Below are 26,769 nucleotides of genomic sequence, written 5' to 3'. Positions count from 1 at the left end.
ACATTGTACTGATAGGTGGGGTAGTACATAGTACTGATAGGTAGGGTAGTACATAGTACTGATAGGTAGGGTAGTACATAGTACTGATAGGTGGGGTAGTAGTTTATTGTCCCCTGATATTGCCATACAGCTTCCACCTAACAAACCTTTCATATCCAGGGGAGTTTCTGGACGGGCCTAAAAACTAGAGTACAACATTAGACTGAAGTCCACTGTGAAGGACATGTTATCGTGTGAAGAGAGTCTTGTCTTTCGTGTCATGAATAATTCACACCTGGTGGTAATTTCCACTACACAAAGAATGGTTGTCTTGTCTCTCTATCATCTCAAGTCTCCCTCCCTCCCTCCGTCATGTGTCTCTCCTGTAGCTGTGTGTGATTCTGGAGCCCATGCAGGAGCTGATGTCCAGACACAAGACTTACAGCCTCAGCCCCAGGGACTGTCTCAAGACCTGCCTCTTCCAGAAGTGGCAACGCATGGTGGCCCCGCCAGGTAACACACACACACACACACACACACAACGTGCAGGCGCACACACACACACACACAACGTGCAGGCGCACACACACACACACAACGTGCAGGCGCGCACACACACACACACAATGTGCAGGCACACACACACACACACACACACACACACACACACACACACACACACACACACACACACAACGTGCAGGCACACACACACACACACAAATCAAATCACATCAAATGTATTTATAAAGCCCTTCTTACATCAGCTGATATCTCAAAGTGCTGTACAGAAACCCAGCCTAAAACCCCAAACAGCAAGCAATGCAGGTGTCGAAGCACGGTGGCTAGGAAAAACTCCCTAGAAAGGCCAAAACCTAGGAAGAAACCTAGAGAGGAACCAGGCTATGTGGGGTGGCCAGTCCTCTTCTGGCTGTGCCGGGTGGAGATTATAACAGAACATGACCAAGATGTTCAAATGTTCATAAATGACCAGCATGGTCGAATAATAATAAGGCAGAACAGTTGAAACTGGAGCAGCAGCACGGCCAGGTGGACTGGGGACAGCAAGGAGTCATCATGTCAGGTAGTCCTAGGGCTCAGGTCACACACACACACACACAACGTGCAGACACACACACACACACACACACACACACACACACACACACACACACACACACACACACACACACACACACACACACACACACACACACACACACACACACAACGTGCAGGCGCACACACACACACACACACAACGTGCAGGCGCATACACACACGCACACACAACAACCAGGCGCACACACACACACACACACACACACACACACACACACACACACACACACACACACACACACACACACACACACACACACAACGTGCAGGCGCACACACACATACAACGTGCAGGCGAACACACACAGGCAGACAGAACGTGCACCCACATGCGTGAACGCGTGTACACACACACTCCTCCTCCCTAACACCAAACTCTCCCTCTCTTCCCCCTTTCCCCCAGAGGAGCCGGAGAGGCAGGCTCCCAGTAAGCACACACACACGCGCACATACACACAACCTCTCACACACACATCAAGATTGGGTTCCGGGTTCCAAGACTGCACACACCTCTTCACCTCTGCCCTAACTCTGTCTCCCCTTCCTCTCTCCCCTTCCTCTCTCCTCCCCAACTCTACCCCCATCCTCTCCTCTCTCCTCCCCAAATCCCTCCCCTCCTCCCAACTCTACCCCCCATCCCCCTATCTACCCTCCCCCCTCTCTCTACCCCCCTCCTCTCTCTCCTCCCCCTTTCCTCTCTACCCCCCTCCTCTCTCTCTCCTCCTCCCCCTCTTCTCTCTACCCCCTACCCCCTCCTCCTCCTCGCTACCCCCTCTCCCCCTACCCCCTCTCCTCTCTACCCCCCCCTCTCCTCTCTCCTCCCCAACTCTACCCCCCCTCTCCTCTCTCTCCCCCTCCTACCCCCCCCCTCTCTCGCTACCCCCCCCTCTCTACCCTCTGCCCCTCTCTCCCCCTCCTCCTCTCCTCTCTACCCCCCCCTCTCTCTACCCCCTCCCCTCTCCTCTCTACCCCTCCTCCTCTCCTCTCTACCCCCCCCCTCTCCTCTCTACCCCCCCCCTCTCCTCTCTACCCCCTCCTCTCTCCCTCTACCCCCCTTCTCTCCCTCCCCCCTCCTCTCCTCTCTACCCCCCCTCTCCTCTCTCCCCCCCCTCCCCCCCTCTCCTCTCTACCCCCTCCCCCTCCCTCTCTACCCCCCCCTCCTCCTCTCCTCTCTACCCCCTCCCTCTCTCTCTACCCCCTCCTCTCCTCTCTACCCCCCTCCCCCCTCTCTACCCCCTCCTCCTCTCCTCTCTACCCCCCTCCTCTCCTCTCTACCCCCCCCTCCTCCCCTCTCTCCCCCCCCTCTCCCCCTCCCCCCCCTCCTCTCCTCTCTACCCCCCCCCCCTCTCTACCCCCCCTCCTCCTCCTCCCCCCCTCCTCCTCTCTACCCCCCTCCTCTCCTCTCTACCCCCCCCTCCTCTCCTCTCCCTCTACCCCCTCTCCTCTCCTCTCTACCCCCTCCCTCTCCTCTACCCCCTCTCTCTACCCCCCCCTCCTCCCTCTCCCCCTCCTCTCTCCCCTCCCCTCTCCCCTACCCCCCTCCTCTCCTCTCCCTCCTCTCTCTCTCCCCTCCCTCTCCTCTCTACCCCCCCCCCCCTCCCCCCCCCCCTCCTCTACCCCCCTCCTCTCCCTCCCCCCTCTCCTCTCCCCCCCCTCCTCTCCCTCTACCCCCTCTCCTCTCCTCCTACCCCCCCCCCCTCTCCCCCCCCCCCCCTCCTCTCCCCCCCTCTCCTCCCCTCCCCCCTCTCCCCCCCCCCTCTCCCCCCCTCCCCTCTCCCCCCTCCTCCTCCCCCCTCCCCTCTCCCTCCTCTCCCCCCCCCCTCCCCCCCCCCCCCTCCTCCCCTCTCTACCCCCCCCCCCCTCCCCCCCCTCCCCCCTCCCCTCTCCTCTAGCTGAACCAGCCAGACAGGCCCCTAATAAGAGGAGGAAGCGTAAGATGTCAGGCGGCAGCACCATGAGTGCCGGAGGAGGAACCACCAACAACAACAACAACAAGAAGAAGAGTCCAGCGAGCAGCTTCCCCCTGTCCAGCCAAGTACCAGTAAGTAGCAGTCAAATCAATCACATGTGTTTTAGGAAGCCCTTTTTACATCAGCAGTCACAGTGTGTTGCAGTTACGTGGTCTAAAACCTCAAAGAGCAAGCAAAGCAGAAGCCAGACCACAGCGGCCAGGAAAACCTATCTTCTACACCCCTATCTTTGTAATAGTGTTATCTCCCTCCCCTTTAAGATGTGATGGTGGAGGAAAAGCCCACCCTGATAGGAGGGGAGCTAGCTTTGGTAGTAGTGGTAGTCGTCTCCTCCCCCCTATCTCTCTAATAATGGTTTATTCCTCCCCTATAGGACGTTATGGTGGTGGGAGAGCCCACCCTGATGGGAGGGGAGTTCGGGGACGAGGACGAGCGCCTGATCACGCGGCTGGAGAACCAACAGTTCGACGCGGCCAACGGCATCGATGACGAGGACAGCTTCAACAACAGCCCCGCGCTGGGCGCCAACTCTCCCTGGAACAACAAGGCCCCATCCAGCCAGGAGAGCAAGAGTGACAACCCGACGTCTCAGGCCTCACAGTAGAGGAGGGGAGGGAGGGGAGGGGCTTCCATAGTCTTAAAGGGGTTTCCTCTCCTTGTGGGTGTGTGTCAATTGTCTGTAGTGGCTTCCTGACTGTTCTTATCTTTTCCTCTTAAAGGGGCGATCCGCAGTTGGAAAAATAACTTAGTGTCATCTCTACCTCCTGTTTTAGTAAAAAGCTGAGGGACGGGCCTGGAGAAGTGTAACCACTCTAAAATTCATAGACCGCTATGGGTACAAGGACTGACCATCCAAGATATAACAAACATATATATATAGTTTTAAGCATGTTTTGAGGCTATACAGTTTTTCATTAGATGGTTACAGAGTAAACCACGTTGATACTGTGGGTTGTGACGGGGTGCGTCAGTTGAATTAAGCCCCTGAGACATTTGAAGGTTATATATTCCTCAAGAATCAACAGGTACATATCAGTCATTTAGACGTCCAGACAGTGGCTGTAGGGACTACGGATCGCCCCTTTTCTAATAGGGATTTTATCTTGGTCTGTGGAGTTGACTGAGGATCCCACTGGTTGATAAGAGGGTTCCTTTCCCTGTCTACCTTCCTACATCAGTTCTGATATGAGAGCTTGGTAGGTGACAGGAAATGACTGAGAGCTATTACCTATAGGGGCCTCCTCCTAGCTGGTCTTTTAAGGAGAGACCTGAGGAGAGGGAAGACGCTTGGGACAGTTGAGATGCACCCAGGTAGGGGTGCAGGAAGGGGTGGTGGGGTAGGGAGAGGGCAGCTGAGCGGGGGAGGGGGACACGAGGACGACTCACACATCTACCTTCAGAAGAATCATGGTCACTAGATATGGAGTCTTAACTCTGGTCCACTCTGCTGCTGCACTGTGTGTGTGTGTGTGTGTGTGTGTGTGTGTGTGTGTGTGTGTGTGTGTGTGTGTGTGTGTGTGTGTGTGTGTGTGTGTGTGTGTGTGGTGTGTGTGTGGTGTGTGTGTGGCTGTGTGTGGCTGTGTGTGTGTGTGTGTGGCTGTTACTTGGTCAGAACTAAAGCCTGGACTGTGCCAAAGCTAGCGGACCGGAGTTGAGATCCAATCAGTTTAAAATGCTTTCACACACACACACCATTGAAGGAGTACTGATCCAACCTTTTAACAGATAACAGAAAGCATTTAAACAACAACAACATTGTAGAGTTTTATACCAGTCTCTATTTCCCTAGAATGTTTTTATTTTCTACTCCTGCATTTCAAATCGACTTTTTATTTGTTCTTTTTTACCGCTGATATTCAGAAGCTAACAGACCAAGGAGCCAGAAAACAGGACTGCTGTTATTCTACCCTCCCCCCTGACTAAATATATTTGGTCTGTTTTAATATCTTTTATGTTTTAAAGATAAATAATTGTGGATGTTTTTCTGTTTTTTGAGATAGATTTTCTCCTGTTTTTTAGTGTATTTGTGCTTTGTATATTTAAGGTAGTAGCAACGCTCTGTACGACTGTATTCTGACTGGTTCCTGAAGCCATTCTGATCTAATGGAAAGAAATTAAACGAAAAAGAAATGGACAAAAAGAAGGAAAAAACACATGAACCTCTTAACCAATCCCGTCTCTCCATTTACATCTCTCAACCAATCCCGTCTCTCCATTTACATCTCTCAACCAATCCCGTCTCTCCATTTACATCTCTCAACCAATCCCGTCTCTCCATTTACATCTCTCAACCAATCCCGTCTCTCCTCTCTCTCTCTCTCTCTCTCTCTCTCTCTCTCTTCTTTCTTTTAAATGTTTTTAACTTGTGTACATTCATTTATAAAACCCTGGGGTACAGTCACCATTGAGAAGACAAAACCCTGGGGTACAGTCACCATTGAGAAGACAAAACCCTGGGGTACAGTCACCATTGAGAAGACAAAACCCTGGGGTACAGTCACCATTGAGAAGACAAAACCCTGGGGTACAGTCACCATTGAGAAGACAAAACCCTGGGGTACAGTCACCATTGAGAAGACAAAACCCTGGGGTACAGTCACCATTGAGAAGACAAAACCCTGGGGTACAGTCACCATTGAGAAGACAAAACCCTGGGGTACAGTCACCATTGAGAAGACAAAAGAAGTCACCATTGAGAAGACAAAACCCTGGGGTACAGTCACCATTGAGAAGACAAAACCCTGGGGTACAGTCACCATTGAGAAGACAAAACCCTGGGGTACAGTCACCATTGAGAAGACAAAACCCTGGGGTACAGTCACCATTGAGAAGACAAAAACAGTCACCATTGAGAAGACAAAACCCGGGGTACAGTCACCATTGAGAAGACAAAACCCCGGGGTACAGTCACCATTGAGAAGACAAAACCCTGGGGTACAGTCACCATTGAGAAGACAAAACCCCGGGGTACAGTCACCATTGAGAAGACAAAACCCCGGGGTACAGTCACCATTGAGAAGACAAAACCCTGGGGTACAGTCACCATTGAGAAGACAAAACCCTGGGGTACAGTCACCATTGAGAGGACAAAACCCTGGGGTACAGTCACCATTGAGAAGACATGTTTGCATCTTCCAGTTCAGCAGATTTTTTTTTTTCATTTCATTTTTCTATTTATTTTTAATGAAATATCAGATATACGTTCTGTTTCTCCACCCCGATTACACACTCATCCTAAATGTACACTACTATTAGCAAATAAGCTAATGATCTACTGCTGTTTAAAATGTCTGAACAGACAACCTGACATCATTCATCCACCCATGTCTCCCAAATGGCACCCTCATCCCTATCAAGTTATGGTCGAAGGTAGTGCACTACATACAGAATAGTGTCATTCGGGACGCAGCCCCAACTAGTTATTAATGTTTACCTGAAGTCGTAAGGGTTGTATATATTTCCAATACCTGTGTTGTATAGGCTCGATCTGTAATATTGAGTCTGTTGCGCATGTGTTTGGTAATACCTTCAATTCTCACAAGGGGGCGCTGTTAGAGTATCACAAATAAGATCACTTTATACATCCAGTTCAACCATGAGCAGTGATATGATCTGCCCCCCGGAGCACCCGATGTAGTGCAGTACCTTTGTTCAGGGCCAATGTGAGAGCAGGGGGCCATTTGGGACACGGCCCATGTTATTTAGTTCTGTAAATGTTGTTCCAGCTCTGTCGACTACATTGTGTACGTTTTCAGTACAGCTCTGGCTGTAACAGAGAGAATATGTCCCAAATGGCACCCTATTCCCTACATAGAGCACTGCTATAGACCAGGACCCATTGGCCCTGGTCAAAAGTAGTGCACTATATAAGGGAACAGGGGGCTATTTTGGATGCAAGCCTAGAGAAAGGTGACTGGTACCCTAAACCAACCCTGTAGAAAAAGCCTTGTTTGATATTTTGGTTAGTTTTTTTGCCCTTGATACTTATTGATGAATTAATTAATGTATGGTACCAATAAAAATATACATTTTCACTTTAAAATGAACATTGTGTTGGGACTCTTATTTACTCTTAGGGACTTTTATTGTTGTACATGTGTATCTGATGCTCATGTCTTACAGTGGATTTGGATGAGTTGCTTTTGCCCCCTGAACAAAAATAAAACAATTTATAAGATTTTACTGAGTTACAGTTCATATAAGGACATTTAAATAAATGAATTAGGCCCTAATCTATGGATTTCACCTGACTGGGAATACAGATATGCATCTGTTGGTCACTGATAACTTTAGAAAAGTTAGGGGTGTGGATCAGAACCAGTCAGTATCTGGTGTGACCACCATTTGCCTCATGCAGCGCAACATATTTCCTTCACATAGAGTTGATCAGGCTGTTGATTGTGGCCTGTGGAATGTTGTCCCACTCCTCTTCAATGGCTGGAAGTTGCTGGATATTGGCAGGAACTGGAACACGCTGTCGTACACCTCGATCCAGAGCATCCCAAACAGGCTCAATGGGTGGCTGTCTGGTTAGTCTGCAGGCCATGGAAGAACTGGGGCATTTTCAGCTTTCAGTAATTGTGATTAGATCCTTGCGACATGGGACCATGCATTATCATGCTGAACCATGAGGTGGTGGCGGGGCAAGACAACGGGGCAGGACAACGGGGCAAGACAACGGGGCAGGACAACGGGGCAAGACAACGGGCCTCAGGATCTCGTCACGCTGTTTCTGTGCATTCAAATTGTCATCAATAAAATGCAATTGTGTTCGTTGTCCGTAGCTTATACCTGCCCATACCATAACCCCACCGCCACCATGGGACTCTGTTCACAACGTTGGCATCAGCAAACCACTCGACCACATGACACCATACAAGCTGTCTGCCATCTGCCCGGAACAGATGAAACCGGGATTCGTCTGTGAAGAGCACACTTCTCCAGCGGGCCAATGGCCATCGAAGGTGAGCATTTGCCAACTGAAGTTGGTTACGATGCTGAACTGCAGTCAGGTCAAGACTCTGGTTGAGGACGACGAGCACGCAGATGAGCTTGAGATGATTTCTGACAGTTTGTGCAGAAATTCTTCAGCCGCCCTGACAGTTTCATCAGCTGTCCAGGTGGCTGGTCTCAGACCATCCCGCGGGTCAAGAAGCCGGATGTGGAGGTTCTGGGCTGGCGTGGTTACACGTGGTCTGCGGTTGTGAGGCCGATTGGAAGTACTCCCAAATTCTCCAAAACAGCACATTTTAGAGTGGCCTTTAGATGGATTATCTTTGCAAAGGAGAAACGCTCACTAACAGGGATGTAAACAAATTATCTCGCTACCGTCTCTCTCTCTCTCTCCTCTCTCTCTCTCTCTCTCTCTCTCTCTCTCTCTCTCTCCCTCAGTCTCTCTCTCTCTCTACCCCCCCCTCTCTCTCTCCATTGTCTCTCTCCCCTTTTCTCTCTCTCTCTCTACCCCCTCTCTCTCTCTCTACCCCCCTCTCTCTCTACCCCCTCTCTCTCTCTCTCCCCTTTTCTCTCTCTCTACCCCCCTCTCTCTACCCCTCTCTCTCTCCCCTTTTCTCTCTCTACCCCTCTCTCTCTCTCTCTCTCTCTCTCCTCTCTCTCCCCCTCTCTCTCTCCCATTGTCTCCCCCTCCCCTCTCTCTCTCTCTACCCCCTCTCTCTCTCTCCTTTTCTCTCCTCTCCCCCTCTCTCTCTCCCCTACCCCCTCTCTTTCTCTCTCTCCCCCCTCCTCTCTCTCTCTCTACCCCTCTCTCTCTCTCTTTCTCCCCTTTTCTCCTCTCTCTCTCTCTCTACCCCCTCTCTCTCTCTCTATTGTCTCTCTCCCCCTTTTCTCTCTCTACCCCCTCTCCCTCTCTCTCCCCTTCTCTCTCTAAGGCTTTTTATATGGTGATACAAATGTAGATCAGAAGATGTGATGGCCCTGATGAAGGGTGAGTTTGGTTACATTCAGGTGTGTGTGTGTGTGTGTGTGTGTGTGTGTGTGTGTGTGTGTGTGTGTGTGTGTGTGCATTGCTACTGTTTGACACCTCTATATTTTCATAACTGTGGTTAGTGAAAGCGAGGTCTTGTGACTCAGATAGAGATGTGTGTGTGTGGGTGTGTCTATGCATGTCAGCCTGTTAGACCCTGCCTGTGATGTTCCAAATGCGGATAGCAGCCCAGATGGGGACGTTAGTGATGTCCCTGCCTGTGAGGGTGTGTGTGTTCCAAACCGGCGGATAGCGATGGAAGCTATACGTCAAGGTTCCTCATGTGGTGAGGTACGAGTGTGTTATGCTTCCTGTGTCAGTTGGAGAGCTATACGTCAAGGTTCCTCATGTGCAGTGTGTGTGTGTGTGTGTGTGTGTGTGTGTGAGAGACTGTGTGTGTGTGGTTGTTTGTCTTTGTGTGGGAATGTGGGTGTGTGTGTGTGTGTGTGTATAGATGTGTGCTTGGGTCTGTCTGTCTGTCTTTCTCTCTGTGTGTGTGTGTGTGTGAATGTGTTTGTTTCTGTGTGAGTGTGTGTGAGAGAGAGTGTATGTGTGTTTGTGGGTCTGTGTGTGTGTGTGTATGTATGTGTGTGTATAGATGTTTGTGTCTGCCTCTCTCTCTCTATGTGTGTGTGTGAATGTGTCTGTGTGTGAGTGTGTGTCTCTTGTGTGTGGCTGTGTGTGTGTGTGTGTGTGTGTGTGTGTGTGTGTTATGCTTCCTGTATCAGATTGAGAGCTATATGACAAGGTTCCTCATGTGTGTGTGTGTGTGTGTGTGTCTGTGTGTGTGTGTGTGTGTGTCTGTCTGTGTGTGTCTGTGTGTCTCTGTGTCTGTGTGTGTGTGTCTGTCTCTGTGTGTGTGTGTGTGTTATGCTTCCTGTATCAGATTGAGAGCTATATGACAAGGTTCCTCATGTGGAGTCTGTGTGTGTGCCCCCTCAGATTTGTCCTGTTAAAAAATGTATATTTTTAAGACCACCTTTTATCATAGTTTTTTTTATTTATTTTTAAAAATCTATCAGCTCTATTTTGCAGAGGAGCAAACTGACTGGACAGGCAAAGTGTAACCCTGACCCCCCCTAACCTAGCTAACATTAGGTAGCTAGCTAGAATTCGTAGCATATCATACTTTAAAAAACATTTTTTTAACATAAATGTTTTGCAAATTCATTACATATAGTATGAATTGTAATTCGTAACATATCAAATCAATTTGAGGGCTCCCGAGTGGCACAGCGGTCTAAGGCCCTGCATCTTGGTCTTAGAGGCACCACTACAGACACCCTGGTTTGAAACCAGGCTGTATCACAACTGGCCGTGATTGGGAATCCCAGAGGGCGGCGCACAATTGGCCCAGCGCTGTCCGTTGTCCGGTTTAGCCCAGTGGAGGCTGCCACTGTAAATAAGAAATTGTTCTTAACTGAATTGTCTAGTTAAATAAAGGTTAAATAAAATGAAATGCTTTGAGACCAGGTTGCAGCCATATGCCAGGCTATTCTAATGAGTACAGACATTATCATCAGGCTGGAGGCCAGATACTCTAATGAGTACAGACATTATCATCAGTGGAGGAGAGAGATCGTTGATATGAGCTCGAGGTGAAGCAGGACTTACTAGGGGGTATGTTGGTTTAAATGTAAAGTGGGTGGGGTTATATCCTTCCTGTTTGGCCCTGTCCGGGGGTGTCCTAGGATGGGGCCACAGTGTCTCCTGACCCCTCCTGTCTCAGCCTCCAGTATTTATGCTGCAGTAGTTTATATGTCGGGGGGCTAGGGTCAGTTTGTTATATCTGGAGTACTTCTCCTGTCCTATTCGGTATCCTGTGTGAATTTAAGTGTGCTTTCTCTAATTCTCTCTTTCTCTCTTTCTTTCTCTCTCTCGGAGGACCTGAGCCCTTGGATCATGCCCCAGGACTACCTGACATGATGACTCCTTGCTGTCCCCAGTCCACCTGGCCGTGCTGCTGCTCCAGTTTCAACTGTTCTGCCTTATTATTATTCGACCATGCTGGTCATTTATGAACATTTGAACATCTTGGCCATGTTCTGTTATAATCTCCACCTGGCACAGCCAGAAGAGGACTGGCCACCCCACATAGCCTTGTCCCTCTCTAGGTTTCTTCCTAGGTTTTGGCCTTTCAAGGGAGTTTTTCCGAGCCACCGTGCTTCTACATCTGCATTGCTTGCTGTTTGGGGTTTTAGGCTGGGTTTCTGTACAGCACTTTGAGATATCAGCTGATGTACGAAGGGCTATATATAAATACATTTGATTTGATTGATTTGATTTGATTAAGCTATGTAGCCTATTGATTCCTTCTTAATTCCTCAATGTTTTGTTGTTTCTCTGTTATACCAGCCACCTACAAATGTTATGGCTTCAGCAAGAAAGGCTCCCAAAATCCCAACTAACTACCAAGCCACTTCAGGCTATCAAGTATCTTGTCTAACTATTTTAGCTGGCATGCTTAGTGGCAAGGTTGCTGGCATGCTTAGTGGCAAGGTTGCTGGCATGCTTAGTGGCAAGGTTGCTGGCATGCTTAGTGGCAAGGTTGCTGGCATGCTTAGTGGCAAGGTTGCTGGCATGCTTAGTGGCAAGGTTGCTGGCATGCTTAGTGGCAAGGTTGCTGGCATGCTTAGTGGCATGCTTAGTGGCATGCTAAGTGGCAAGGTTGCTGGCATGCTCAGTGGCAAGGTTGCTGGCATGCTAGTGGCAAGGTTGCTGGCATGCTTAGTGGCAAGGTTGCTGGCATGCTTAGTGGCATGCTGAGTGGCAAGGTTGCTGGCATGCTTAGTGGCAAGGTTGCTGGCATGCTTAGTGGCAAGGTTGCTGGCATGCTTAGTGGCAAGGTTGCTGGCATGCTGAGTGGCAAGGTTGCTGGCATGCTTAGTGGCAAGGTTGCTGGCATGCTTAGTGGCAAGGTTGCTGGCATGCTTAGTGGCATGCTTTGTGGCAAGGTTGCTGGCATGCTTAGTGGCAGGGTTGCTGGCATGCTTAGTGGCAGGGTTGCTGGCATGCTTAGTGGCAAGGTTGCTGGCATGCTAGTGGCATGCTTTGTGGCAAGGTTGCTGGCATGCTTAGTGGCAAGGTTGCTGGCATGCTTAGTGGCAAGGTTGCTGGCATGCTTAGTGGCAAGGTTGCTGGCATGCTTAGTGGCAAGGTTGCTGGCATGCTTAGTGGCAGGTTGCTGGCAGGTTGCTGGCATGCTTAGTGGCAAGGTTGCTGGCATGCTTAGTGGCAAGGTTGCTGGCATGCTTAGTGGCAGGGTTGCTGGCATGCTTAGTGGCAAGGTTGCTGGCATGCTTAGTGGCATGCTTAGTGGCAAGGTTGCTGGCATGCTTAGTGGCATGCTTAGTGGCAAGGTTGCTGGCATGCTAAGTAGCAAGGTTGCTGGCATGCTGAGTAGCAAGGTTGCTGGCATGCTAAGTAGCAAGGTTGCTGGCATGCTGAGTAGCAAGGTTGCTGGCATGCTTAGCGGCAAGGTTGCTGGCATGCTAAGTAGCAAGGTTGCTGGCATGCTTAGTGGCAAGGTTGCTGGCATGCTATAGTAGCAAGGTTGCTGGCATGCTTAGTGGCAAGGTTGCTGGCATGCTTAGAGGCAAGGTTGCTGGCATGCTTAGTGGCAAGGTTGCTGGCATGCTTAGTGGCAAGGTTGCTGGCATGCTTAGTGGCAAGGTTGCTGGCATGCTGAGTGGCAAGGCTTTAGAAAAAGCAAGAAGGCCTAATAAATGTATTGAATATGATACTACATACCATGATGGGTTATGATACTACATACCATGATGGGTTATGATACTATATACCATGATGGGTTATGATACTATATACCATGATGGGTTATGATACTATATACCATGATGGGTTATGATACTATATACCATGATGGGTTATGATACTATATACCATGATGGGTTATGATACTATATACCATGATGGGTTATGATACTACATACCATGATGGGTTATGATACTATATACCATGATGGGTTATGATACTATATACCATGATGGGTTATGATACTATACCATGATGGGTTATGATACTATATACCATGATGGGTTATGATACTATACCATGATGGGTTATGATACTATATACCATGATGGGTTATGATACTATATACCATGATGGGTTATGATACTATATACCATGATGGGTTATGATACTATATACCATGATGGGTTATGATACTATATACCATGATGGGTTATGATACTATATACCATGATGGGTTATGATACTATATACCATGATGGGTTATGATACTATATACCATGATGGGTTATGATACTATATACCATGATGGGTTATGATACTATATACCATGATGGGTTATGATACTATATACCATGATGGGTTATGATACTATATACCATGATGGGTTATGATACTACATACCATGATGGGTTATGATACTATATACCATGATGGGTTATGATACTATATACCATGATGGGTTATGATACTATATACCATGATGGGTTATGATACTATATACCATGATGGGTTATATAACCATGATGGGTTATGATACTATATACCATGATGGGTTATGATACTATATACCATGATGGGTTATGATACTATATACCATGATGGGTTATGATACTATATACCATGATGGGTTATGATACTATATACCATGATGGGTTATGATACTATATACCATGATGGGTTATGATACTATATACCATGATGGGTTATGATACTATATACCATGATGGGTTATGATACTATATACCATGATGGGTTATGATACTATATACCATGATGGGTTATATAACCATGATGGGTTATGATACTATATACCATGATGGGTTATGATACTATATACCATGATGGGTTATGATACATGATGGGTTATATACTATATACCATGATGATATGATACTATATACCATGATACTATATACCATGATGGGTTATGATACTATATACCATGATGGGTTATGATACTATATACCATGATGGGTTATGATACTATATACCATGATGGGTTATGATACTATATACCATGATGGGTTATGATACTATATACCATGATGGGTTATGATATACTATATATACCATGATGGGTTATGATACTATATACCATGATGGGTTATGATACTATATACCATGATGGGTTATGATACTATATACCATGATGGGTTATGATACTATATACCATGATGGGTTATGATGGGTTATATACCATGATGGGTTATGATACTATATACCATGATGGGTTATGATACTATATACCATGATGGGTTATGATACTATATACCATGATGGGTTATGATGATGGGTTATATACTATACCATGATGGGTTATGATACTATATACCATGATGGGTTATGATACTATATACCATGATGGGTTATGATACTATATACCATGATGGGTTATGATACTATATACCATGATGGGTTATGATACTATATACCATGATGGGTTATGATACTATATACCATGATGGGTTATGATACTATATACCATGATGGGTTATGATACTATATACCATGATGGGTTATGATACTATATACCATGATGGGTTATGATACTATATACCATGATGGGTTATGATACTATATACCATGATGGGTTATGATACTATATACCATGATGGGTTATGATACTATATACCATGATGGGTTATGATACTATATACCATGATGGGTTATGATACTATATACCATGATGGGTTATGATACTATATACCATGATGGGTTATGATACTATATACCATGATGGGTTATGATACTATATACCATGATGGGTTATGATACTATATACCATGATGGGTTATGATACTATATACCATGATGGGTTATGATACTATATACCATGATGGGTTATGATACTATATACCATGATGGGTTATGATACCATGATGGGTTATATACCATGATGGGTTATGATACTATATACCATGATGGGTTATGATACTATATACCATGATGGGTTATGATACCCCATGATGGGTTATATACCATGATGGGTTATGATACTATATACCATGATGGGTTATGATACTATATACCATGATGGGTTATGATACTATATACCATGATGGGTTATGATACTATATACCATGATGGGTTATGATACTATATACCATGATGGGTTATGATACTATATACCATGATGGGTTATGATACTATATACCATGATGGGTTATGATATATATACCTGATGGGTATACCATGATGGGTTATGATACTACATACCATGATGGGTTATGATACTATATACCATGATGGGTTATGGTACTATATACCATGATGGGTTATGATATACTATATAGCCTCCCATGATGGGTTATGATACTATATACCATGATGGGTTATGATACTACATACCATGATGGGTTATGATACTATATACCATGATGGGTTATGATACTCCATATGACTCATGATGGGTTATGTTATAACCTACTATATACCATGATACTGGTACTATATACCATGTTATGATACTATATACCATGATGGGTTATGATACTATATACCATGATGGGTTATGATACTATATACCATGATGGGTTATGATACTATATACCATGATGGGTTATGATATATATACCATGATGGGTTATGGTACTATATACCATGATGGGTTATGATACTATATACCATGATGGGTTATGATACTATATACCATGATGGGTTATGATACTATATACCATGATGGGTTATGATACTACATTGACCATGATGGGTTATGATATGATACATGATGGGTTATATACCATGATGGGTTATGATACTACATACCAGTATGATGGGTTATGATACTCAGATATACCCCATGATACTATATACCATGATGGGTTATGATACTATATACCATGATGGGTTATGATACTATATACCTCCCATGATGGGTTATGATACTATATACCATGATGGGTTATGATACCTATATACCATGATGGGTTATGATACTCCATATTGACCATGATGGGTTATGATACTATATACCATGATGGGTTATGATACTATATACCATGATGGGTTATGATACTATATACCATGATGGGTTATGATACTATATACCATGATGGGTTATGATACTATATACCATGATGGGTTATGATACTATATACCATGATGGGTTATGTATATACCTCCACATTGACTCAGTACTGATGGGTTATGATACTCCACATGACCATGATGGGTTGCCCCTGATATGATACTATATACCATTGATGGGTTATGGTACTATATACCATGATGGGTTATGATACTATATACCATGATGGGTTACTGATACTATATACCCATGATGGGTTATGATACTATATACCATGATGGGTTATGATACCCCTATATACCTCCACATGATACCATGACTGGTTATGATACTACATACCATGATGGGTTATGATACTATATACCATGATGGGTTATGATACTATATACCATGATGGGTTATGATACCCCTGTATATACCATGATGGGTTACTGGTACTGTATATACCATGATGGGTTATGATACTATATACCATGATGGGTTATGATACTATATACCATGATGGGTTATGATACTATATACCATGATGGGTTATGATACTATATAGCCTCCCATGATGGGTTATGATACTATATACCATGATGGGTTATGATACTATATACCATGATGGGTTATGATACCCCTATATACCTCCCATGATGGGTTATGATACCCCTATATACCATGATGGGTTATGATACCCCCTGTATATACCTCCCATGATGGGTTATGATACTATATACCTCATTGACTCCACATGATGGGTACTGGTACCCCCTGTATATACCACATTGACTCAGTTGTACTAAGCCATAAAAGTTCTTAAAGAATCAATGTGCATGTTTCATTTAAATGATAATTAATACAATACATATACAATATAGCCTCCACATTGACTCTGTACTGGTACCCCCTGTATATAGCCTCCACATTGACTCAGTACTGGTACCCCCTGTATATAACCTCCACATTGACTCAGTACTGGTACCCCCTGTGTATAACCTCCACATTGACTCAGTACTGGTACCCCCTGTATATAACCTCCACATTGACTCAGTACTGGTACCCCCTGTGTATAACCTCCACATTGACTCAGTACTGGTACCCCCTGTGTATAACCTCCACATTGACTCAGTACTGGTACCCCCTGTGTATAACCTCCACATTGACTCAGTACTGGTACCCCCTGTATATAACCTCCACATTGACTCAGTACTGGTGCCCCCTGTATATAACCTCCACATTGACTCAGTACTGGTAGCCCCTGTATATAACCTCCACATTGACTCAGTACTGGTACCCCCTGTATATAACCTCCACATTGACTCAGTACTGGTACCCCCTGTATATAACCTCCACATTGACTCAGTACTGGTACCCCCTGTATATAACCTCCACATTGACTCAGTACTGGTACCCCCTGTATATAGCCTCCACATTGACTCAGTACGGGTACCCCCTGCATATAACCTCCACATTGACTCAGTACTGATCCCTGTATATAACCTCCACATTGACTCAGTACTGGCACCCCCTGTATATAGCCTCCACATTGACTCAGTACCGGTACTCCCTGTATATAACCTCCACATTGACTCAGTACTGGTACCCCCTGTATATAGCCTCCACATTGACTCAGTACTGGTACCCCCTGTATATGACCTCCACATTGACTCAGTACTGGTACCTCCTGTATATAACCTCCTCATTGACTCAGTACTGGTACCCCCTGTATATAGCCTCCACATTGACTCAGTACTGGTACCCCCTGTATATAGCCTCCACATTGACTCAGTACTTTTACCCCCTGTATATAGCCTCCACATTGACTCAGTACTGGTACCCCCTGTATATAGCCTCCACATTGACTCAGTACTTTTACCCCCTGTATATAGCCTCCACATTGACTCAGTACTGGTACCCCCTGTATATAACCTCCACATTGACTCAGTACTGGTACCCCCTGTATATAACCTCCACATTGACTCAGTACTGGTACCCCCTGTATATAACCTCCACATTGACTCAGTACTGGTACCCCCTGTATATAGCCTCCACATTGACTCAGTACTGGTACCCCCTGTATATAACCTCCACATTGACTCAGTACTGGTACCCCCTGTATATAGCCTCCACATTGACTCAGTACTGGTACCCCCTGTATATAACCTCCACATTGACTCAGTACTGGTACCCCCTGTATATAGCCTCCACATTGACTCAGTACTGGTACCCCCTGTATATACCTCCACATTGACTCAGTACTGGTACCCCCTGTATATAGCCTCCACATTGACTCAGTACTGGTACCCCCTGTATATAGCCTCCACATTGACTCAGTACTGGTACCCCCTGTATATGACCTCCACATTGACTCAGTACTGGTACCCCCTGTATATGACCTCCACATTGACTCAGTACTGGTACCCCCTGTATATAGCCTCCACATTGACTCAGTACTGGTACCCCCTGTATATGACCTCCACATTGACTCAGTACTGGTACCCCCTGTATATGACCTCCACATTGACTCAGTACTGGTACCCCCTGTATATGACCTCCACATTGACTCAGTACTGGTACCCCCTGTATATAACCTCCACATTGACTCAGTACTGGTACCCCCTGTATATGACCTCCACATTGACTCAGTACTGGTACCCCCTGTGTATAATGTAGCCTCAGTATTGTTATGTAAATGTGTTATTGTACTTTTTGATTGATTTGATTGATTTTTTTAAAACTTTTGTTTATTTAGTAAATATTTTCTTCACTCTATTTCTTGAACTGCATTGTTGGTTAAGGGCTTGTATGTTAGCATTTCACAGTACAACACCTGTTTTATTTGGCGCATGTGACAAATAAAGTTTGATTAGATTTAGAAAGATAGACATTTTTTTGACATAGAATTAGGCTTAGTGATAATGGCTTTAGATTGCAGCAAAAAGGTGTTTGAAAAATGGTAAATTCACCAACTTCCAGAGGAGGCGGATCCCTCCCCTGGACCCCCACCCATCTATCATCACGTAATTCATGCCTTTCAGTCCTCTGGCCAGATGCTATATGACTCTATGACCTGTGTCTTTGATGTTTACAACCCTTTACGAACCATGAATAACCTCTCTGTAACCTTATTACAACACTTATATGACTTATGTGTGTTCCTCCATGGTCTCCTCATGCTACTGACACTACGAACCCTTATAACCCCTGTGTGTTCCTTCATGGTCTCCTCATGCTACTGACACTACGAACCCTTATAACCCCTGTGTGTTCCTTCATGGTCTCCTCATGCTACTGACACTACGAACCCTTATAACCCCTGTGTGTTCCTTCATGGTCTCCTCATGCTACTGACACTACGAACCCTTATAACCCCTGTGTGTTCCTTCATGGTCTCCTCATGCTACTGACACTACGAACCCTTATAACCCCTGTGTGTTCCTCCATGGTCTCCTCATGCTACTGACACTACGAACCCTTATAACCCCTGTGTGTTCCTTCATGGTCTCCTCATGCTACTGACACTACGAACCCTTATAACCCCTGTGTGTTCCTTCATGGTCTCCTCATGCTACTGACACTACGAACCCTTATAACCCCTGTGTGTTCCTCCATGGTCTCCTCATGCTACTGACACTACGAACCCTTATAACCCCTGTGTGTTCCTTCATGGTCTCCTCATGCTACTGACACTACGAACCCTTATAACCCCTGTGTGTTCCTTCATGGTCTCCTCATGCTACTGACACTACGAACCCTTATAACCCCTGTGTGTTCCTTCATGGTCTCCTCATGCTACTGACACTACGAACCCTTATAACCCCTGTGTGTTCCTTCATGGTCTCCTCATGCTACTGACACTACGAACCCTTATAACCCCTGTGTGTTCCTTCATGGTCTCCTCATGCTACTGACACTACGAACCCTTATAACCCCTGTGTGTTCCTTCATGGTCTCCTCATGCTACTGACACTACGAACCCTTATAACCCCTGTGTGTTCCTTCATGGTCTCCTCATGCTACTGACACTACGAACCCTTATAACCCCTGTGTGTTCCTTCATGGTCTCCTCATGCTACTGACACTACGAACCCTTATAACCCCTGTGTGTTCCTTCATGGTCTCCTCATGCTACTGACACTACGAACCCTTATAACCCCTGTGTGTTCCTTCATGGTCTCCTCATGCTACTGACACTACGAACCCTTATAACCCCTGTGTGTTCTGCAGGGGGTCGGTATGGAGGACGGGCTCATGTCCCTAGGACCTTTGTCTCTATGACACCACATAGCCACTTCTATGAACCCTCTATGAAGTATTATAGCCCCTGTATGAAGCATTATAGCCCGTATTAGAAGTATTGCAACCTCTATATAAACCTTCTTTGATGCCTGCGGGGCCTCTAATATGGCGTTTCGCTCCTATCAACTAAAAACAAGAACAAGCGGCTCCAGTGAGCACACTGATAAAGGACAATTGAGGAGAGGAAAAACATTTCCTGGTCCGACGAATCCCGGTTCCTGTTGCGTCATGCTGATGGCAGATTTGGCGTAAGCAGCATGAGTCCATGGCCCCATCCTGCCTGGTGTCAAAGGTTCAGGCTGGTGGCGTAATGGTGTGGGGAATGTTTTCCTGGCACACGTTAGGTCTCGACACACATTATCCCTTGATATGTTAGGATGGAACACAACATCTTGTAGAATTACCCAAAGAATTCAGGATGTTCTGGCTGCAAAGGGGAGTCCGACCCGGTACTAGATGGGTATACGTATATACACTATTTATACACTATGTAGGGAATAGGGTGCGATATTTGGGATACAACCGTACTCTTTAGTGGCAAAGTGATGTCATTTACTGTTTGCCACTTCCTACTTCCTGTTTGACAGTCTGGAGAACAGTTCTCTGTGGTCGGCCATGCACATGAACCAATGAGCCAGAGTCTATGAAATATTAGATATAGGCAGTGTAAGGAAACTTACACACACACATGAACGCACACACACACATTCCCATACGCACACACACACATTCCCATACGCACACACGCACCCACACACAAAATTATTTTATCAACACACTAGATTAATAATCAGGACAACAGGTAGCCTAGTGGTTAGAGTGTTGGGCCAGTGTTGTTCCCCGGTAGGCGTCATTGTAAATAAGAATTTGTTCTTAACTGACTTGTCTCGTTAAATAAAGGTCAAATAAAAATAAATAGTATTCCTTTCCTTTTTCTCTCCCCTTTCCATCTCCCAAACCGTTCTCCCTTTTCTTCATCTCTCTCTCTTTCTTTCTTTCTCTCTCTCTCTCTCTCTCTTTCTTTCTCTCTTTCTCTCTTTCTTTCTTTCTTTCTTTCTTTCTTTCTTTCTCTCTTTTTCTCTTTCTTTCTCTCTGAAGTGTTAATTATTCAGGACTTTAACATTGCCTGGGGAAACCATGACTGATTGTTTAAAGGATTTCTGTGTTAAATTAAATCTGACCCAGTTAATTAATAAACCCACGCATTCAAATCTGAAGGACCCTACAAAATCAACCTTGATCAACCTTATATTTACAATTACCCCAGAATAATATGTTGTAAGTGGGGTGTTTTCCTTAGATATAATTGAAGATTTCCTATTGTCTGTATCAGGGATGTGTGATTACCAAGATCCAAACCACGTCTGATCAGAAAGAGGAATTTGACACTTTTCAATAAAGACCTTCTATCATCTTCAATGTAGTGACATTGGCTGTATCTCATCTAGTCATGATCCAGAGCCTTTTATTTTATGTCACCTTTATTTAACTAGGCAAGTCAGTTAAGAACAAATTCTTATTTTCAATGGCGGCCTAGGAACAGTGGGTTAACGGCCTTGTTCAGGGGCAGAACGACAGATTTGTACCTTGTCAGCGCGGGGATTTGATCTTGCAACCTTTCAGTTACTAGTCCAACACTCTAACCACTAGGCTTCCTGTCTCTAAACACTAGGCTTCCTGTCTCTAACCACTAGGCTTCCTGTCTCTAACCACTAGGCTTCCTGTCTCTAACCACTAGGCTTCCTGTCTCTAACCACTAGGCTTCCTGTCTTTAACCACTAGGCTTCCTGTCTCTAACCACTAGGCTTCCTGTCTCTAACCACTAGGCTTCCTGTCTCTAACCACTCGGCTTCCTGTCTCTAACCACTAGGCTTCCTACCGCCCGATGTAGTGACATTGACTGTATCTCATCGAGTCGTGATCCAGAGCTGCTCTAAAACACATCAAATGTCTTCAATGTTGTTGTCGATAAGCACATGCCCTTAAAAACCATGAGAGTTAAAAGTAGGTCTAACCCTTGGTTCACACCGGAGCTGCCAAAGTTATACACAATAGAGATGCTGTCTGGGCTAAAACTAGATTAACAGACTCATGCCCAGATTGGCAATCATTTAGGAGATTGAGAAATATATGTGTAAAAGTAGTTAGAAAAGCTAAATCTGATTATTTTGTGCAGGAAATCCGGCCAAGTTCAGGAGAAGTGTTAAAACTCTGACAGGTTGTAACTCCTGGTCTCTTCCCCGTCAAATGAATCTCGTCTCTGGCACCATTACTGATCACATTTATATCATTAATGCTTTTAATTAACATTTTATTTCTGAGTTTTTTGACTCAGTTTCTAAGCCAACTCACTTCAAGTGTGGTCTGGATATTATTGGAGGTAATTTGTTGATTAATAAAACTGAAAATGTTGTTCTGGGGTTTTCTTTCAGGTAATTCTCTGTTAAAAAGGAGTCCTTGGTGTGTTGGATGGAGTTCAGTCAGATTGTCTGTTAATAAGGAGTCCTTGGTGTGTTGGATGGAGTTCAGTCAGATTCTCTGTTAATAAGGAGTCCTTGGTGTGTTGGATGGAGTTCAGTCAGAGTGTCTGTTAATAAGGAGTCCTTGGTGTGTTGGATGGAGTTCAGTCAGAGTGTCTGTTAATAAGGAGTCCTTGGTGTGTTGGATGGAGTTCAGTCAGAGTGTCTGTTAATAAGGAGTCCTTGGTGTGTTGGATGGAGTTCAGTCAGATTCTCTGTTAATAAGGAGTCCTTGGTGTGTTGGATGGAGTTCAGTCAGATTCTCTGTTAATAAGGAGTCCTTGGTGTGTTGGATGGAGTTCAGTCAGAGTGTCTGTTAATAAGGAGTCCTTGGTGTGTTGGATGGAGTTCAGTCAGATTCTCTGTTAATAAGGAGTCCTTGGTGTGTTGGATGGAGTTCAGTCAGATTCTCTGTTAATAAGGAGTCCTTGGTGTGTTGGATGGAGTTCAGTCAGATTCTCTGTTAATAAGGAGTCCTTGGTGTGTTGGATGGAGTTCAGTCAGATTCTCTGTTAATAAGGAGTCCTTGGTGTGTTGGATGGAGTTCAGTCAGATTCTCTGTTAATAAGGAGTCCTTGGTGTGTTGGATGGAGTTCAGTCAGAGTGTCTGTTAATAAGGAGTCCTTGGTGTGTTGGATGGAGTTCAGTCAGAGTGTCTGTTAATAAGGAGTCCTTGGTGTGTTGGATGGAGTTCAGTCAGATTGTCTGTTAATAAGGAGTCCTTGGTGTGTTGGATGGAGTTCAGTCAGATTCTCTGTTAATAAGGAGTCCTTGGTGTGTTGGATGGAGTTCAGTCAGATTCTCTGTTAATAAGGAGTCCTTGGTGTGTTGGATGGAGTTCAGTCAGATTCTCTGTTAATAAGGAGTCCTTGGTGTGTTGGATGGAGTTCAGTCAGATTGTCTGTTAATAAGGAGTCCTTGGTGTGTTGGATGGAGTTCAGTCAGATTCTCTGTTAATAAGGAGTCCTTGGTGTGTTGGATGGAGTTCAGTCAGATTCTCTTGAGGTACATAAAAGTGTTCCACAGGGATCAACAAGAGCACCTGTTCTTTTTACGGTTTATAGAAATGCTATTGATCTATCTCTTAAAAATAGTGATCTTCATTCTTATGCCATTTCTCTGACTATGGACTTAGCGTTGTCAAGGTTACAGTCGGATGTTGCAGCTGTTCAGGAAACCCTTACCAATTTAAAGCTTGTACTTCATACATACATGTTGATCTAAAAGGCTAAACTGATCCCAGATCAACACTCCTACCCTGAGATGCTTTATAAATACGAGCACTGACCTCCAACCTCATCATTGACCCCTAACCCCAGTCTCTAACCCTAGCCCGTACTTGCAACATGCTCTAAATTGCTAGGTATAACTTAACCACAGATCTGGGATCAGCTTCGACGTCCTAAATCCGAACCTTGAATGGGCTCCACTGTTTCAGTAGAAAGCTGAGGGGCTGGAGAATGGAACGACTCGCAATTTCATTAACAGAGGTATGGGTGCAAGGACTGAACATCCATGATGTCAAAATGATCATTTTAACCATGTTTTGAGGCGGTACACTCTTTGTTTACCTGTATTTTGTTTACAAACATACAAACAAGAAAGGTGAACTAAGCTCGTTAAGCATTTATAAGTTATATGTTTCAAGAATCAATTGGTACATATCATTCATTTATACGTTTTTAAAAATTATGTAGCAACTGCAGATTGCCCCTTTAACCACCATAGGGAGAAATGCAAAAGGTATTGCAGATTGCCCCTTTAAATCAAATCAAATCAAATCAAATTTATTTATATAGCCCTTCGTACATCAGCTGATATCTCAAAGTGCTGTACAGAAACCCAGCCTAAAACCCCAAACAGCAAACAATGCAGGTGTAAAAGCACGGTGGCTAGGAAAAACTCCCTAGAAAGGCCAAAACCTAGGAAGAAACCTAGAGAGGAACCGGGCTATGTGGGGTGGCCAGTCCTCTTCTGGCTGTGCCGGGTAGAGATTATAACAGAACATGACCAAGATGTTCAAATGTTCATAAATGACCAGCATGGTCGAATAATAATAAGGCAGAACAGTTGAAACTGGAGCAGCAGCACAGTCAGGTGGACTGGGGACAGCAAGGAGCCATCATGTCAGGTAGTCCTGGGGCACGGTCCCAGGGCTCAGGTCCTCCGAGAGAGAGAAAGAAAGAGAGAATTAGAGAGAGCATATGTGGGGTGGCCAGTCCTCTTCTGGCTGTGCCGGGTGGAGATTATAACAGAACGTGGCCAAGATGTTCAAATGTTCATAAATGACCAGCATGGTTGAATAATAGTAAGGCAGAACAGTTGAAACTGGAGCAGGAGCATGGCCAGGTGGACTGGGGACAGCAAGGAGTCCTCATGTCAGGTAGTCCTGGGACATGGTCCTAGGGCCCAGGCCAGTTGAAACTGGAGCAGCAGCATGGCCAGGTGGACTGGGGACAGCAAGGAGTCATCATGTCAGGTAGTCCTGGGGCATGGTCCTAGGGCTCAGGTCCTCCGAGAGAGAGAAAGAAAGAGAGAAGGAGAGAATTAGAGAACGCACACTTAGATTCACACAGGACACCGAATAGGACAGGAGAAGTACTCCAGATATAACAAACTGACCCTAGCCCCCGACACATAAACTACTGCAGCATAAATACTGGAGGCTGAGACAGGAGGGGTCAGGAGACACTGTGGCCCCATCCGAGGACACCCCGGACAGGGCCAAACAGGAAGGATATAACCCCACCCACTTTGCCAAAGCACAGCCCCCACACCACTAGAGGGATATCTTCAACCACCAACTTACCATCCTGAGACAAGGCCGAGTATAGCCCACAAAGATCTCCGCCACGGTACAACCCAAGGGGGCAACCCAGACAGGCCGACCACAACAGTGAATCAACCCACCCAGGTGACGCACCCCCCAGGGACGGCACGAGAGAACCCCAGCAAGCCAGTGACTCAGCCCCGTAACAGGGTTAGAGGCAGAGAATCCCAGTGGAAAGAGGGGAACCGGCCAGGCAGAGACAGCAAGGGCGGTTCGTTGCTCCAGAGCCTTTCCGTTCACCTTCCCACTCCTGGGCCAGACTACACTCAATCATATGACCCACTGAAGAGATGAGTCTTCAGTAAAGACTTAAAGGTTGAGACCGAGTTTGCGTCTCTGACATGGGTAGGCAGACCGTTCCATAAAAATGGAGCTCTATAGGAGAAAGCCCTGCCTCCAGCTGTTTGCTTAGAAATTCTAGGGACAATTAGGAGGCCTGCGTCTTGTGACCGTAGCGTACGTGTAGGTATGTACGGCAGGACCAAATCAGAGAGGTAGGTAGGAGCAAGCCCATGTAATGCTTTGTAGGTTAGCAGTAAAACCTTGAAATCAGCCCTTGCTTTGACAGGAAGCCAGTGTAGAGAGGCTAGCACTGGAGTAATATGATCAAATTTTTTGGTTCTAGTCAGGATTCTAGCAGCCGTATTTAGCACTAACTGAAGTTTATTTAGTGCTTTATCCGGGTAGCCGGAAAATAGAGCATTGCAGCAGTCTAACCTAGAAGTGACAAAAGCATGGATTAATTTTTCTGCATCATTTTTGGACAGAAAGTTTCTGATTTTTGCAATGTTACGTAGATGGAAAAAGCTGTCCTCGAAATGGTCTTGATATGTTCTTCAAAAGAGAGATCAGGGTCCAGAGTAACGCCGAGGTCCTTCACAGTTTTATTTGAGACGACTGTACAACCATTAAGATTAATTGTCAGATTCAACAGAAGATCTCTTTGTTTCTTGGGACCTAGAACAAGCATCTCTGTTTTGTCCGAGTTTAATAGTAGAAAGTTTGCAGCCATCCACTTCCTTATGTCTGAAACACATGCTTCTAGCGAGGGCAATTTTGGGGC

The 26,769-nt window shown here is 45.5% G+C and overlaps 1 protein-coding gene and 1 long non-coding RNA gene across 6 annotated transcripts in view; one reads left to right on the top strand and one right to left on the bottom strand.

The window, feature by feature from the left end:
• The window catches only part of LOC118379273 (LIM domain-binding protein 1), a 46,177-nt gene extending 41,562 nt beyond the window's left edge, over positions 1-4,615 (top strand). Inside the window, exons 9-11 of the mRNA XM_052528060.1 lie at positions 369-492; positions 2,994-3,142; positions 3,445-4,615. Coding sequence (XP_052384020.1) covers positions 369-492; positions 2,994-3,142; positions 3,445-3,675 — 504 coding nt within the window. The 3' untranslated portion in view covers positions 3,676-4,615. The remainder of the gene's footprint in view (positions 1-368; positions 493-2,993; positions 3,143-3,444) is intronic.
• Positions 4,616-16,943: 12,328 nt separating this feature from the next.
• On the bottom strand, positions 16,944-18,717 carry LOC127932702 (uncharacterized). 5 transcript variants are annotated; one of them, XR_008146379.1, is made up of 5 exons: positions 18,611-18,717; positions 18,052-18,221; positions 17,637-17,739; positions 17,328-17,444; positions 16,944-17,249 (listed from the first exon to the last, which is right to left on the bottom strand). It is a non-coding gene; the product is annotated as an uncharacterized LOC127932702 (long non-coding RNA). The 5 variants fall into 5 exon arrangements; XR_008146378.1 differs by lacking the exon at positions 18,052-18,221 and having other exon boundaries at positions 18,324-18,674; XR_008146382.1 differs by lacking the exon at positions 18,052-18,221 and having other exon boundaries at positions 16,944-17,093; positions 18,324-18,674.
• Positions 18,718-26,769: the final 8,052 nt, after the last annotated feature.

Source organism: Oncorhynchus keta, chromosome 10 (genome assembly GCF_023373465.1).
Source record: "Oncorhynchus keta strain PuntledgeMale-10-30-2019 chromosome 10, Oket_V2, whole genome shotgun sequence".
NCBI classification, from domain to species: domain Eukaryota; kingdom Metazoa; phylum Chordata; class Actinopteri; order Salmoniformes; family Salmonidae; genus Oncorhynchus; species Oncorhynchus keta.
Note: the sequence above shows the minus strand (reverse complement) of the source record. Positions and strands in the feature narration are given on the sequence as shown.